At 41.3% G+C, this 16,267-nt stretch overlaps 1 protein-coding gene across 1 annotated transcript in view; it reads left to right on the forward strand.

The window, feature by feature from the left end:
* The window catches only part of ITIH5 (inter-alpha-trypsin inhibitor heavy chain family member 5), a 47,673-nt gene extending 31,941 nt beyond the window's left edge, over positions 1 to 15,732 (forward strand). Inside the window, exons 8-14 of the mRNA XM_026052441.1 lie at positions 4,543 to 4,714; positions 6,969 to 7,278; positions 9,531 to 10,084; positions 10,458 to 10,508; positions 11,591 to 11,707; positions 13,698 to 14,075; positions 15,353 to 15,732. Coding sequence (XP_025908226.1) covers positions 4,543 to 4,714; positions 6,969 to 7,278; positions 9,531 to 10,084; positions 10,458 to 10,508; positions 11,591 to 11,707; positions 13,698 to 14,075; positions 15,353 to 15,642 — 1,872 coding nt within the window. The 3' untranslated portion in view covers positions 15,643 to 15,732. The remainder of the gene's footprint in view (positions 1 to 4,542; positions 4,715 to 6,968; positions 7,279 to 9,530; positions 10,085 to 10,457; positions 10,509 to 11,590; positions 11,708 to 13,697; positions 14,076 to 15,352) is intronic.
* The last annotated feature ends 535 nt before the right edge of the window (positions 15,733 to 16,267 follow it).

The following is a 16,267-nucleotide window of genomic DNA, read 5'->3' on the forward strand; positions in this document are numbered from 1 at the left end:
CAACTAGGACCAGGCTGGTAGCTGGGAACTGACTTGTTTCTGGCCTAGTAGGCCTGAGAAGGCACTACTTGTACATCAGTTATTTAGACAGTGTAAATCCAGTAGCTTCCCACTTCGGAAGCACAGACATAATCTTTGATCCCCCCGGCAATCAATGTCACCTCATCCCTCCCTAAATGGAGCTCATGGTTCTTCTTTTCCACATTTGGGAAGTGACTTGTTACAGCCCTGGAGGTGCCTCTTTCAAGCTCTAGGGTTCCAGTCGTCCTGACAGCTGTTGTTCACAGTCATAGTTTCACAACAAAAATTAATCAGAATTAAATTAAAAATTAAAAATTAAATTAAATTAAAATTAAATTAAATTAAAAAATTAATCAGAATCCAGTCTCCTCTGTGTCTCAGCTCTATTTCTCCTGTCCTAAGTTAGAAGAAACAAGGGAATCTTTCATCAACTTATCCTCTTTTAAATCCTCACTTAAAACTTCTCCGTGACAGCTACAAGCCATACCAGACTGGCAAAAATTTATTTATTCTAAAATGTTCTGCATTGTTAATTCTTACCACCCCCTCCTTTAATCCCTGCTCTTCTCTCCACTCAAGTATACATGTACACAGATAGACATGCAGGGAGAGGAACGGTCTTCCTTGCTTGGCTTATAGCTTTGGCACAAGAGTGCTGGACCCTTAAACTCCTCAGAAGGGCTAGATCTGTACTCTGTCTAACTCCAAAATGAGATCAGTGTCAACCTCACAGCTGTGGAGAAATGATCCGAATCTTGCCAGGGAATAACTGGTTAATTTTCTGCCTTGCATGAGAGAGTCTTTGGCATGGGTTGCAGTGTAATTACTTGCATTTCAGTGTAATGACTCACTAAGGCCTGGCARGTTTGGAAGTGCAAAGACATCGTCCACAGCAGAGCAGCTTGGGAATCCCACTGCAGCCTCCGTCCTTGGCTCTTTGGAGCCAAGAGAAATTCCAGCTGTGGCCTTACAAGGACAGAATGAAGAAACCTGTTGATGTGTCCTAAGCAAAGCTGCTGCCAGGGACTGCTAGCATGAACTGCTCTGCAGATTCTTGCCTGAGGACTGGGGCAGACCAGAAGAGAGCACTCAGCTATAGCAGCCTACATAAGGATTTCAGACATGTGTTTTATAGAGATGTTCTTATTTAAAGCTGTCAGCTCCGGAATCATATCCATTCCTCCAGAGGGAAACCTGGTTTCTCTGGCAGCTCCCTTATTGGTGGGGGATACTGGCTGCGAAGCATATGTTGCCACTCCATAAGGATTGCTGTCTTTAGTATAAGCTAGGAATTCCGTATCACAGAATGGTTGAGGTTGTGAGGAACCTCTGGAGATCATTTGGTCCAACCTCCCACATCAAGCAGGATCACCTAGAGGTTGCACAGGATCATTCCAGGAAGGTTTTGAATCTCCAGAGATTCCAAACTCCCTGGGCAGCATGCTCCAGGCTTCAGTAAGCACTGTGGTGCTCAGCCTTGGACTAACCCCTGAGGTGAGTCCTACCTTTGCTATAGCTGAGTGACTCACTTCTAGATAGTGTCTCAAACCATCTCGAAATGTGTCCAAAACGAATGACTCTCTGGAAGTGACTCCCTCCTGCCTGGAGAGGGATTAGATGAAATACATAGCTTTCTGATGACTGAGTTGGGAAAACTGAATCTCATCCTTCATTYTTACTGAGAATGAGGCAAAAGCTGCAGGAGAATAGAACCATTTGGCGAAGTAAGAAGCTGATTTCCTCGTGTTTTGCTCACTTTGGAACCAAGCCATGTACACATGCACACATATAAATGCTGGTTTGTRTATATTTATCACATAAATACAAATGTCTTTAAAGTTCCAGAGACAAGCTTGTGTTAATTAGAGATTACAGGATCTGGGTTGCCTTTGCGTGTGCATTAAAATATGTCAGAATGTTTTTTCCGGGGAAGAAACTTGGAYTCCATGGAAACGACTCAACTGTGACCGAATGGGACCAAATGGGAAATGGAAAAGGAAAGAGAGAATCAAAGAGTGAGGGAGGCAGACAGACCCAACCCCCTAGTAAGGCCCTGTCAGAGAGTGTGGGGAAGTACTGTGTTTTCAAGGAAAATCTGCTTCAATTCTCTCCTGTACCACTCCCTCCTGACCTGACCCATCCTTACCTTGGATGCTGTGTACATACAAATGCACTGCTGTTCTGTATTGCTTTTCCTTTTCTTCTCAGTGAATACAGGCAATAATGTTAAAATAAATTCCTGGGCACACTGGAGGTGAGAGTCAGTCTCTCAGCAAGAAAGCCAAAACATGATTGATTTTCCTCTTGCCTTGTTCTCAGAAACAACAAGGGCCAAATAAATCCCTCTGAGAAAAAATACATTTTAACAGAACTGCAAACATCTGAAAAGAAGGTTTTGTAATGGAAAATATAAAGTGATGTTAATTATAATCAGAACTATAATACAATTAATAAGATTCAGGGAGTTGCCTTCCAAACTGTAGCTTCTTAGGCTCCCTTCTGTTTTTCTTCCTTGCTGACGCTGGTGGGGTCTGTACATGCGAAATGCTATGGGCTCGTAGAGTATTTCTCACTCTACCATCGTGCCAAAATTTCTCTCAACAGTGACTGGCATGAAGTGGCTGGCGTGATCACACTCAGACAGAAACTTGGCCGTTTCCACTTTCTTCTTACTTATTTCTGATTTTGAGTGACAACTTCATGGACCACTTTTGTTATCATGGTATAAATCCAAGAATCCTATTCTCCACTGTGTGATKGCTTCTTTGCTTTTCTATGCACACAGGAGAAAAAGTCCAGCCCAGTAGAAAGCGATCTGGAAACTTTCTAAGTTTTGGAAAGATATCAATTTGTGGCCTTGATCTCATTACTCAGGTGGTCTGTGGCACATCTACAAAATTGGATTGTGAATAATAGCATGTCCTTTGGACAGATGATGTCATGTATTATCTGATGCATAGTTACCATACAAAGGCTTTTGTAAGAGATAGAATAGGAGATCATAAAAACTTCCTTTTTTTTTTTTAAATTTTTTTCTGAATAGTTGCTATTTAATTTGTCTTAGCAAGCTCTTTAATGACTCTTAGCCCGGTGATGCAACCTTCATGTTTGGGTAAGCATTCATCATCCTGGAGGTTTGTTTGGTGCACAGTTCTCTTTCTAAAATCTCCTTCACCAGCATCTGCTTTAGTAGTCTTGTCTCTGAAAGATCTGTGAAACCAGTCTTGATGAGATGTGGAGCAGAGTTCCACGTAATCAAAAGGAGGCATGAATCCCRTGATCCCTAGAGTGAAAAGAGTTTATACATAGAACAGAGTGACTGCTTAGTTGTATTGACCTGAATCCAAAATCGTTGAAGCAAGGCGAAACAGGATCTTTGACTTTGCATGGACTTTGGACCTGAACATGTGGGAGGACTAGAGATTCCTTTGTGGGGGGTAATCTGCTTGCAGTTCAATGCAGAAGTTAAAGGGTTCTTGAGTATGTTCATTGACTTATTCCTTCTATAGCATCAATAGCTTCTCTGCTCTCACCTCTGCTTGCAGATACTGCCTCATGCTCCTCTTGTGTTTTGCATTCAAACATGGGGTATGTTTGTGCAGACAGGGGCTGTTTTGAGGCATCTTCTCTCAGATGGTCTTTTTAGCTGAAGTTTGAATCTGTGAAAACACAGCTGCATGGCTGTTAAAGTTGGTCTCAGTAGGGAGAACASGACACATCTGTACTCTTTGTGTTGGCTTGTTCTCTGTGGTCTGTCTTTGCCATCATCCTGAGACTTTGACCTCTCTAGCTATGAACTCTGTTTAATACCAGCTTTCCTCACACTGCTTGCCTATTTTTGCTTAAGATATGAACAGCAGAGCAATAAAATTTGGGCAGATTGCTGGATAAAAAATATGCCCGAGACCAAACYGATTAGCAGGTTGAATCTGCAATCATGCTTCAAAGTTTCTTTTCATATCTTGTTCATTTGAGTACCTTGTATTTGTTAACTGTCTGAACAATTATTTGGAGTCCTTATACACAAATCAGTAAGTCAGTTATGCATAGGACATGTGCATCCTTGATATATTTAGAGCTATTGCAACTTATAAGTGTCCTTTTTAACCATATGCCACTTYCAGCTTACTGCAAGGGTAGAGAGTTTTATAAGACCCCTATGAGGCTTTTGATACTTCTCAGCATTATTGAGCATCTCTCATTACAGGGCAGAATTCTTGAAGGCACAGAGTGTTTTTATTTTAAATATCATTCATGACTTYTAAGTTCTCCTAGATCCAGACATGTCTCTCCCAGTTTTGCAGTTTCCTATTGGCAAAGGTAGTTCTTATATATTTGCACAGTACCTGGCATAGAAGTGATCAGGCCTTGAGACAGGAGTGGATGTCCCATCTGTCTTCATTAGCCAAGCTGTCAGCACAGAAACATCTTTACAACCAATAAACATCTTAAGAATTTAATTCTTGCCTACTCAAGTGGTGACAGTTGCACCTACTGGTCTCTTTTCTCTTCTATTTTTAGACCAAAGAAGCTCTCTTCACAATTCTACAGGACCTAAGGCCGGAAGATCACTTCAATATCATTGGCTTTTCCAACCGAATAAAGGTCTGGCAACAGGACCAGCTAGTACCAGTTACTCCAAATAATATCAGAGATGCCAAAAAGTACATTCATAACATGTCACCTACTGGAGGTAGGATCCAGGAATATGAATGAGATTAATATTTTTATTCAATTACCTATACCTAAYGTGTAGCCATGTAACATGGTCTAGTAGCTTGCAGCAATAGAAAATCATTGGGACTTGGCTCATGGGAGAAGGGATCCTTCCTTATTTCTATGCAGGGTTATGTGCAGAAGGATATATGCCCTGCATTAAGCTTTTATGGCTTTACTAAGCTTTCTAACTAGCACTGTGGAGCAACCAGAACATGATTTAAGAATTTTTCGTCCCTTTTGCTTGTGCCTTATTGATGGGAGTGGGGAGAGGAGCAGAGAGACCACAGTACAGTGGCAGAAATCAGGCATGATTTTGAATGCAATTCAGTGGTGATTTGTAAGACTGTATGCAGTAGTGTAAAAAATATAGCAAGGTTTATAATCAAGCACATTGGGGCAGCTACACTCACTCTGAATACTCACCAGGTAAGCAAAGAGGGCTGCAAAATGACCTATGCCAATCCTTCTCCATGCAAATGATGACATCTGGCTAAAAGCTGGACAGGGCTTCCTACAGCTTTCTCTGAGCTTTTCCCTACAGCTTCCCCTGAGCAGACACCACTTCCAGCAGAGGAAACACTCCGATGGAAAAACACAGCAAACAGGATGGTTTGCTGTACTGTTTGTATTGCAAGGGGAATAGTTTAGGAAGTGGTCAGGGGACCTGCCCAGCTAAACAATTACCGAAGGTAGGACTAATGTAGAGGTACAAACTGTTTTTTTATGGCAGAAGTGCCAAAAGAGAATCATGCAGGAACCAGCTGAGTTTGCCTGTAAGAAAGCTGACAAAGGAAAAAAAAAAAAAAAAAAAAAAAGGAAATGATTAACTTTCAGGTTCATCAGGGAGATGGAGTGATGGAGTGATTCTCCAGTGCAGATTAGGAGTAGTTTAATTGTGGCTAAATCTGTATTTTCCTTATAAAAGAGATGTTGCTTGATTATCTTCCCATGGATGTGAATGGGCATTGGCTCACAGATCACACTCACAAGCACGCGCTGTCCTTACCTGCTATTCTAAACACACACTGAGAAAGAGGGAACAAAATACTGTTGTAAAATATTAGTACATGTGGAAAAGGCAGTCTTCAGTGCTTGCTATCTCTGTGATGTGTCTGGATTTGCAAGGAGACTAGTTGATACATAGAATGGTTCTCTTCAGGTTCTGGGAAAATAGTTCTTTCTGAAATTTGGATCTGAATAGGGGCTGTGAGTGCGTTAGGATATTTAGGTCCATGATTTTGGTTTTGGCACTCAGGCCCTGGATTTTAGGGACTTTTCAGAAGTTTTTAGGATCTTTGCTGTTCTTTGTCTTGCTGCAGTCACAGTGGCTGTGCTTACTAACATTGTAGGTATAAACCCTGACGCACAATTGGACCTGGTGGCACATCCTTATGAATAATTTCCCTCTATCTCCCTTTCCGGACACCCAAGAAGCCAGTATGTTTGATTCTTAAATAATTTCACTCCGTTTTCTCTGATGGTGGTGTTTAACACAGATATATTGATCTTGCAAAGGTTCCACAACCAATCACTCTGTACTTGGACYAGCACAAGGAAACACATAGAACAGTAAGATACCTGTACTCTTTTTTTCTGCTCTCTTTTCTGAATAMACAGCAAGCTCAAATCCTCCTCTCATATTTGTGGTTATTCTAAAGTCCGTGCATTTGTTCATTCATTTTTTCTTTTCTTCATTTCTCCCCATCTCAGGCAGCTCAATTCTTTGTTAGTCAAGTATGAAAACTCTTCTTGGCCAACAAAGCTATTTCTCTTCAATGCTTAAATTCTGTTAGCCCTTGCAGTTTGAAGAGCAAACCCAACCACTTGTTCTCCCATTTGAAGAGATTTTCTCTCTCCAGAACCTGTATCTTCCAGACAAAATGGGAAATTTCATATTTAAGCCTAACTGGTTTTTAAGTTCAGGCAGAACATAGTAAGTGCCATAGCTCTGCTCACCATGGCTAACTATTGAACATCAAGATATTCAAGGATACAACAACTTCACATAGTTAATTGCAATTCATAATTCAATTTATATGAATATAAACATCTTTCCCAAGCTCATATGGTGTAACAGAGCTGAACTGAAGGGCTAGGGCAACCTCATCCAAAGAAAAGAGACATCCTGGTGAACAGAGGTGCTGCCATGTGAGTGCAAGTAGGGTAGGACAACTATTTGCATCACCMTCAGAAAGGGAAATGAGCTAATCATTTTGTTACCTCCACAGGAACTAATATTAATGGTGCTCTCCAGACTGGTGCAAAGCTGCTAAATGACTACATTGCTCAGAATGACATTGATGCCAGGAGCGTCTCTCTGATCATCTTCCTCACGGATGGGAGGCCCACTGTTGGGGAGACGCAATCATCCAAAATCCTCAGCAACACCAAGGAAGCCATCCGTGACAAATTCTGCCTCTTCACCATCGGCATTGGCAATGATGTGGACTACAAGCTGCTGGAGAGGATGGCACTGGAGAACTGTGGTATGACAAGGCGTTTCCAGGAGGATGAGGATGCGGCTGGTCAACTSAAAGGGTTTGTTTTGCTTTGTCTGTGCTTTTATCTGGATCAGGTCCTCTGGGAATGGGTTTTGGGGAGGAAAATCCTCCAAGGAGACATGGAGAGGGATGGGAGTTTCTCTGAGGTTCAACTCTGGCTGAAAAAGACAAGATATACCCAAGAACTGGAATATCTATTTTCAGGATATATATTTTCAGGAATTACACCTACCCAAAAATCTCCTTCTTTCTAGCAGGCACTCTGAGCTGTTTGAGAGCTTGTCAGACCCTCAAAATGAGGTTTTCGTTCACTTTAATCACTGCATGTAAAYGTGGAAATATGGGAGATATGAGTGCTGTCCCTCTTCAAGTGGATGGAGGAAAGAATCAGTTCACTTTAAACTGACAACTTAAGCAGCATGAAGGAGCTTAGGAATGAACACAAATGTTTGGGGAAGGAAATGAATCCTTGTTTTTTTGAGAAAAAGTTAATTACATGCCCCAAATCTTCGAGTTTGAAAATTACATCAAGATCATTCTTGGGATGACAATGTATTTTCTCCATTGCATKACTCTTTTTGATGACCCAGACTTACAGAATGGGTAATGTAGCAGAGATCCCTCATTTTGCCTGGCTATTTGGTTATTGCTTAATTTATTTGGAGAAYTGAGACCACTTCCACTGGAGCTATTGTTTCTAAGTTGGTTACACTGCAACAAGAATTTCTTCCAAATTAATATGGAAAAGGACAATGATTTATTGTTTTATGGCTTGCCAATTCAAATCATTGTTTGGTGTGAAAATTTGCACAAGCACCAATGTCATTCATGATTCTTGTGGTGTTTTTTTTTTAACCCAGATATTTCATGGCATTGCACTATAAGGCTGGTTGTATATGTTAATATACTAGTTGTTCCACTCCAATATCTGTTTCACAGAATGTTCTCAGATTTATTGATGGCTTGAAATGTGTTGAGATTTCTGCATTGAAGATGCTGAGTGTTCAGAGCCTTTAAAAGACAGACAACYGATTTCATTTGCAAGACGATGAAATAGAAAGTGAAGCTCTCCAGCTTTCAGACAATCTGTATGAGCAGATGTGAAAAGTAAATGCAGCTTGAACTTAAAAAAGAAGCTGGTTCTTTGTTTCTTTACCAAACAAGACCCACATGACTTGACAAGTGAGAATACTACTATTTAAATGGGAAATGTGGCATTCTTGCAGCTGCTTGGGAAGATCAGTCAAAAATACACTGTTTCAGGGAAAACACAAGACTGCTTAGGCCTTGACCCTTTGTAGAAGCTTTCCTGCTTGTCCAGTATGAGGCATTTTTAAAAGGTCATGCTAACAAATATTATAGGATTAAGCTTTYTGATTCAACAGAAGCCATTGCTTTAGAGAATCGTAACAGAGAATTATAAATATGATAGGAATGAGTTCTGCCAATTTTCCTGTATTTAGTGGCTAGGATTCTCTAGCCCTTGGAAATGTCTTCATTCATGGATATATAGAGATACCTTTTTGATTTTCTTTCTCCTTTCTCCCTGTCAAAACAATATTCCTCTCCATCTYACACCAGATCATCCTCAACTGCAGTGGCTATGGCTTTTTCCAGTAATATAAAAGTTTTGGTTCAGATAATCTCGAGCTTTGTGATGCCCAGCATCTTAGTCTCGCATTTCTGACTCTAGCCATTAGAATATTATGCATAATGCTATTAGAAAACCTTACAGCATCTCTTCTAATTACATTTTGAAATAACTATATTCCTGTCTGTGAACATGAGGAGCAAAAAAATATACTTTTAATGAACAGACTCTCCTAAGCAAGCCGAAGTGGCCACAGATATCTCCCTGGAAAACTCTGGAATCATAGTGCCAATCAGGTGACTGCCAGAGTAAGCTGAAATGTTTATGAATATACTGTTTAGATGCCCAAGGAACACTGAAAATTGAAATGTGTCATAGAATAATTCTGGTCAGAAGGGACCTCTGGAGATCATGCAGTTCAGTCTCTTGCTCAAAAAAGAGCTAACTTCTAATTTAGCTAAGGTAAGGTAAGTTCTCTTTTCCAGACCACGTCAAGTTTTGAAAATCTCCCAAGGTTGGAGATTCCCCAATCTCTCAGGACCCAATTGCAGTGGATACAGTAGTTAAATTCAAAACCTAATAGCCCTAACTGCTGCTGAGTATCTAGGATTCACATTAGACTGCTGTATTCTTGGCTATTCATAAATGCAAGTGTGTGCATCCATCTGGACTAACAGTCAGAAATGTGTTTGTTTTAGGTTCTACGATGAGATAGGGACACCTCTTCTCTCTGATATACGGATTGATTACCCAGAAGACAGTGTTGAGCAGGTCACGCAGAACTTCTTCCCCAACTACTTCAAYGGCTCTGAAATTATAATAGCTGGCAAGCTCATCAACCGCAGCTCAGACAGTCTCCATGTAGAGGTGACTGCTAGCAACTCCAAGAAGTACATCCTCCTCAAAACAGATGTAGGTATCGACCTGCCAAGCAGGAATGACATCAGAGGTGTCCCTGGACTAGAAGATGGCAAAGGTGATCAGAATTACATTGAGAGGGCATGGAGTTACCTCACCATCAAGGAGCTGCTTAACTCCTGGCTGAAGAGTGATGACAGTCAGGAGAAGGACTATTTGATGGACAAAGCAAAGTCTATGGCCCTTACTTACAATTTTGTTACTCCTTTCACCTTTCTGAAGATGAAAGAGGCTGGGCTGTATTCAGAACCTCCTCAAGAGCAGTATATCAGCCCTTCTACTGAAGGCATTGGTGAAAAGCTACAGAGCTTGCAAGGACATAAGGCACCACCAGGTATGAGGAAAATTGAAACAGTGTGATGGTAAGAATCTTTGCATATACCTGCTCTCCCATGGCTGACTTTGGTGATGAGGATAATGGAACCAAGGGTTGGGAAACAGGAAACTGGGATATTCATTCTGATTTTGGGCCGTTGACCTTGAGCAAGGCCTTTCAGACATCATGTTTTATAGGTACCAAACATATTCTGTGGAAGCACATAGTGCCCTTTAGTTGAAGTTGGAGGAACTTTCTTGCTCTAAATCAAGCCTAAAGTGGCTGCAGGAAAATATTCTGTAATGTCTTTGAATAATATTTTGGGATTATTATTATTCTATGGCTCATTGTGCTGCTTAGTATTTGTAACAGCTTTTCTCCCCACTTCTAGGTATGCCCAGGCAACAAGATAAACAAAGAATTAAAATCTCCAAAACTTCAGGTCAGTGCCTTTTATAATCCAAGATCATAACAGTTGRTTTATGGAAATTTATGAAAACTATAGAGCCCCATTTATGGAACTGCATGTTGCTGTGGTTTAAACATCCCAAAAAAACAACTCAAATGTATTTACTAGACTGTAGAGCAGGGAGAAAAATGAAAATAAAAACAAAATACATAGATAATCAGGAATGCGAAATAGTGTGAGAAAACACATAAAGGTGGATTAGCCACAACATTAGATCCTCCTCTTTGACCCTTATGTAGGTCAGAGGACAGCAGGAATGCTTGCTTTCAGTGCTAGGCCTGGGCAAATATTATTGTTGAAATATAAAAATTTTGCTGAAGAAAAAAAAAAAGAAAAGAGAAAAAAAAAGACATTTCTGTAATCCTTCATTCTAGTTTTCTAGAACTCTAGTTCTGGAGCTCTACTTAGAATCATAGAACCCTTAAGGTTGGAAGGGGCCTTTAGAGATCCTCTAGTCCAACCCTCCTGCACATGCAAGGTCACCTACAGCATGTGGCACAGGGCTGCATCAAATTGGATTTTGAAGATCTCCAGAGAAGGAGACTCAACAATCTCTCTTGGCAACCTATTCCAGTGCTCTGTCACCCTCACTGTTAAGAAATTTTTCCTTAACTTTGGGTGCTTCAGTTTGTGGCCGTTTCCTCTTCTCTTATCAGTGGCCACCACAGAAAAGAGGCCGCCTCATCCTCCTCACTCCCTCCCTTGAGGTATTTGTATAYATTTATCAGATCACCCCTCATCCTTCTTACGCATAAGAAGGTCTTAAGAATAAGCCCAGATTTAGACTTGAATTCCACTGGATAGGTCAAATTTAGCTTACACAACGAGAGTTGTGTTTTGTCTCGTTATGCTATCTGATACTTCATAACATAATCAGAGCAAAACACAACTTTTCCTGACAAACTTATCTAACTTCTCTAAAAAGCAATAACTGAGGAGGGAAGGAGGGAGAAAGGAGAAGGAGAAAAAGAAATATTTTGAAAAGCAGTTTTGCTATATTCTTAGGCTCTGGAGTTTTGTGTATGTCTCTCATATTTGTTCTCTTTCCATGTTAGCTGACGGAGACCCTCACTTCGTCATTGATTTTCCCTCCAGCAAGTTCTCTGTCTGCTTCAATATTGATGGAGAACCAGGGGATATTCTCCGACTGGTCTCTGATCATAASGAATCTGGTAAGCAGCAGCAAATAAGCTTGCAGAAGAAAACTGAAGTGCACAGTCAGTTATGTCATGATAAACTCCAAGGTGAACCATAGCCAAGGAGTATGTAGAAGATTGCCAAAAAAAGTCTTTCAGGACAGGCAATGAAATATGGAGGTACTCCGTAGTAGAAGGTGAGATAAACTCTTTACTTGCACTCACCTCCAACAACGTCACAGCTTAGAGATAAGTTCACAGCWAGTATAGCCAAGGAGGAACCCTGGCGATTTTGCATACACGCTTCATCTACACAAGTGSATGTCAACAGATTAGAGCTAACCACAGAGAGAACTGCCCTTCGTGTTATCCAAGCTATTTCTAGTTCAAGTCTTCATTGACCAGAATTGAGGGAGATTCAATTGCTTGTTAAACAGCTGAGTATCTCCCTGAGTGCATGATGACCATGCTGTTCCCATTTCTATCCAGCTAGACTGGAGAACTCAGTTCCTGATGATTAGAGCTTGCACACACTGCTGGTTGTGGCACAGCTGAACAAACAGCCACAGGCATTTTGGATGCTCAGTATGCAGGGTCTGGGCAAGCCATGCAGCCAGCTCCCTGCTAGAAAGAGCATTCACTTTTCAGCTACAAAGGCAACACATTAATGGAAAAGCTTCAGTAGTTCTCTAGTTGCAAAATCACACAAGTGGAAGTTGTAACAACAAGGGTTTACAGAAATTGCTTTATTACTGGAACTTTCTTCTCTACTTTTTACTTCCTGATCACTTCAGGACAGAAATATCCAAACAAGCTAATCAAGCATTGAGACTATCTGAAACTACCAAACTTGCTATTAAATCATGACAGCCATAAGAAAAATCGCACAATTCAGGATCTGGGGTAGCTTGATCTTCAGGGGCCCACATTCTGGTTTGATCCGATCTGGAATTCTAAGTAGGGCAGCTAATAAGAGGATTATGCCTTGAGCAGAAAAGTAGTGGAAGGCAGGGACAKCAAAACCAGAGAAAATGCATGGACTTGTTCTTACAAACGAGATAGACAATCACAGAAATAAAAATCATAAGAATTTCGTATGGCACTGATGTAGCCTCCATATTTCTACATTCATGCTTGCCTTAGTGGACAAGGATCTTGCAGATCCTGGAAATATTTCCTTTACACTCTTTTCATAGATTGTGTTTGTATTCTTCACTGATTCTGGGGCATAAATACAGAATAAGCTAGGGGAGAATAGACTCCTTAGGCAGGTTAAGTCTATGCAGATAGGAATGAGAGGTTCCCCCAAGGATGATGGTATTTCATCTTAGTGTTAATGACTCGGGCTAATTGTCATCCCATATTGTTACTATCTAGTATGTATTCAGAGATCTGTAGGGAATATTTCAAGGTTAAGGAGTCACAAAAGTCATCAAAATGCTTGGGGGTTTTGCTGTGGACATCTAAGATTCAGTTCAGCCAGTGGGATCTGCGCCTTAGACTACTCAAAAATGGTTCTAGGGCAAAACTGAGGCAAAGCAGAATGGCAGCACAGGGGAAGCTGGAAATAACCCAGTGGGATTGCAGGGTTATGGGTCCTCCTCTGCAATGGCAAACTGAGATCCCAAATTTCTTTCAGTGCCACCTGAGGAGCACTTCACCTCAGACATTTGCAGGCCATCTGTTCCCTCTCCAGGCCCTGCTCAGTCTTCAACACATTGACCCAAACAGTAACACTAATTCTGTGCTTTCACAGACTAGATATCTTAGAATTTAGTCAGTGAGGGACACTRGGGGCACCTGTGTTCAGGGCAAGTCACTATTTCTGAACTTGCATAAATTTCATTGCTGTATATAAAGCAACCAATTTCAACATATTGGCTATGCTGTTTGGAATCCTGCAAGGTGAAAAAGTCAAGTATGAGGTGGTGGTGAATCGGCACTTGAATACTGGACTTCCATCTTTGAGACAATAGGCTTATTCTTTGGTTCCAGCTTTCACTTACTGATTATTTTTCTCTGCAAGGTATAACTGTGAATGGGCAATTAATTGGAGCTCCTGCACCACCCAATGGCCACAAGAAGCACCGGACTTACTTCAGCACCATCACTATCCTCAGCAACAAGCCAGAAAGATCCTACCTAGAGATCACACCCACCAGAATCATTCTGGATGATGGAGAAAGACTTGTTCTGTCCTGTGGCCGGAGTGCCATAGTGAAGAGCAACAGCCTTGAGGTGTCCATCTCTGCCAAWTCCAACATCACCGTGACAATACGAGACACAATCAGCTTTATTATCCTCATCCACCACTATAAGAACCCAGCGCCCTATCAGAAGGATCATCTGGGTTTCTACATCTCCAACAGTAAAGGCCTCTCTCCTSACTCCCATGGGCTACTGGGTATGTAACAGGTTCTCACGTTCACAGCAGTATACCAAGAGAACATATTGAGATAGCTTGGGAAAAATGATCCTTCTAAAGCGTTTTAACAGACAGGAAGAGGAAATCATGAACAAAGAAGTTGGGGATTAAGTTTCTACATAAGACTTCTCCTTCCATTCAGAAATAACTATTCTGATGCCCATATTTCCAACTCTCTTAAGATCTTTCTCTATAGGAGCTGTCTCTCACTATCCTGGCCACAGGGCTGTGCCAGTTTTCACATTTCTACTCTTTTTCTGATTCATCAGTGCCGCTGTCATTAACATATACGGGCTAGAAGTCCCCAAGGTTGAACAATAGAGATAAAGTGAAAGACAGCATACATGTATTTCAAAAGATCTTCCAAAGGAGAGCTTGACCCACAGAGCTATTGCACTACTGGAGATCACTGGGTTATAGCCTTGAGCTCTGCACCTGCACAAGTCCATAGGGATTATATTCTTTGCAGGACTGAGCTACTCATATGTGAGCCTGATCATTATCAAGAATTAATAGTTCTTGTTCCCCCCCTTTTTTTTTTCCCAAAGATGAGACATGAAATAAGAGCCATCCCCACGCTAGGCTTTAGGTAGAGTCAGAGAACATCTAGAAGGCTGGGCCCTTTTGAAGAGCAAGAAGTACTGATATTTATTCATCTTGATCAGGCTAATCACACACAGAGCTGTGTGAACAGCTTGGTCCTACAAAAATTTGGGCCTTCAGGACACACAGGTGTCCGGTGCACAGCTGTAAGGCTGAGGCTGAAGTTTCTAGGACATTCAGACACCTCAAGTTTAATCGGAGAATGATTCTTCAGGAGTGCAGTTTTGGGCTTAGGGCCCTCATCCATACAAGAATCTAAATCAATACATAGATTTGGCCTTGAAAGGTTTGTACCCAGGAAAGCAAGGGAAGGGAACTTGCAGCTTCAAGCCTAAATCTTTCTTCTTGCTGATGGGATATTATCCTCTAGTAACCTTAGCCCACAGAGGGGAACATGAGTTTCTTCCTACTGGAAGTTCAAAAAGCTCTTCAGCTCAAAGTTTGCATCTTGGCAAGTGGAAAAGAAACAGAATTTTATTGTAATTCCCATCTCTGTGTGAGGGAGGTAGACTCAGATTGCTATTGTGAAGAAGACCTTCACAATCACATACTCTAAGAATCTTCAAAACATAGATTGCTTTAAAAAAAGCATAAACACTTRTAAACAAACACAAAACAGCTATTCATGGAGTTAATTTTATCTTACATTGCAGGTCAGTTCTTGAAAGATGAAGTTAAACTTCTTCAGGAATCTCTAAACATGAGTAATCCACAGGCTGGTCAGAACAAAACTGAAGCATTAAAGTCAAACCCTACAAACACCTTGAAAGTCAAGGGACGACTCGTTCCTGTTGTATGGAAACAGAGAAGGATCTACAATGGCCAGCAAGAAGTTGACTGCTGGTTTGCCAAAAACAACGCGGACAAACTGATTGACGGGAGCTATAGAGACTATTTGGCTTCTCATCCTTTTGACACAGGAACCAACTTTGGGATGATTTAATAACCTTTAAGACCATTCATAATATCACRTTGCAGCACCATGTGTGACAGTCCCTTTCTGAAGCCTCTAGAACTAGGCAGCTTATGATTTTTTTTTCTTTGTGTGTGCCGAAGAAACCAAGGTTTTTCCCCTTGAAATAGCTGTCTTTTTTTCATCCTAGATGAAAAAGGGTCATCAAGTTCTTGAAGACAAGGGGAGSGAAGGGTTAAGAACACTGTTTAAGGGCATGGTCAGCACTCTCCTAGTGGAAGGGGAAGGAGAAAGGGGCCAGCACTCATATCTGACACTACAGAGAACTGCTGGCCCTAAAATAAACCCATCCAGTGGTCTGTGCAATATCCCCAGTGGCACAAATAAGACAGCTTGGTACACACCTAAAGAGTCAACCTTGAGCGATACATGTCACAAAGCTATGGTTTGGAGCACCTGATTCCACCACGCTTCCTGGGAAAAGGGCAGAGAGAGGGGGAAGACATGGGTGGATATTCATCTACAGAGATCCATTAGCATCAAAGAGGTAACAAAGAAATTGAAAAGTTAAGTCAGTAAAACTCAGGAGAGTTCTGCTTCCTGGGCCATCAGGGCAGGGTCTGCATTAGCCACTACCACAGTGCTCTCTAAAACA

This window comes from Nothoprocta perdicaria, unplaced genomic scaffold, assembly GCF_003342845.1.
Source record: "Nothoprocta perdicaria isolate Ctin4 unplaced genomic scaffold, notPer1 scaffold_89, whole genome shotgun sequence".
Classification (NCBI taxonomy): domain Eukaryota; kingdom Metazoa; phylum Chordata; class Aves; order Tinamiformes; family Tinamidae; genus Nothoprocta; species Nothoprocta perdicaria.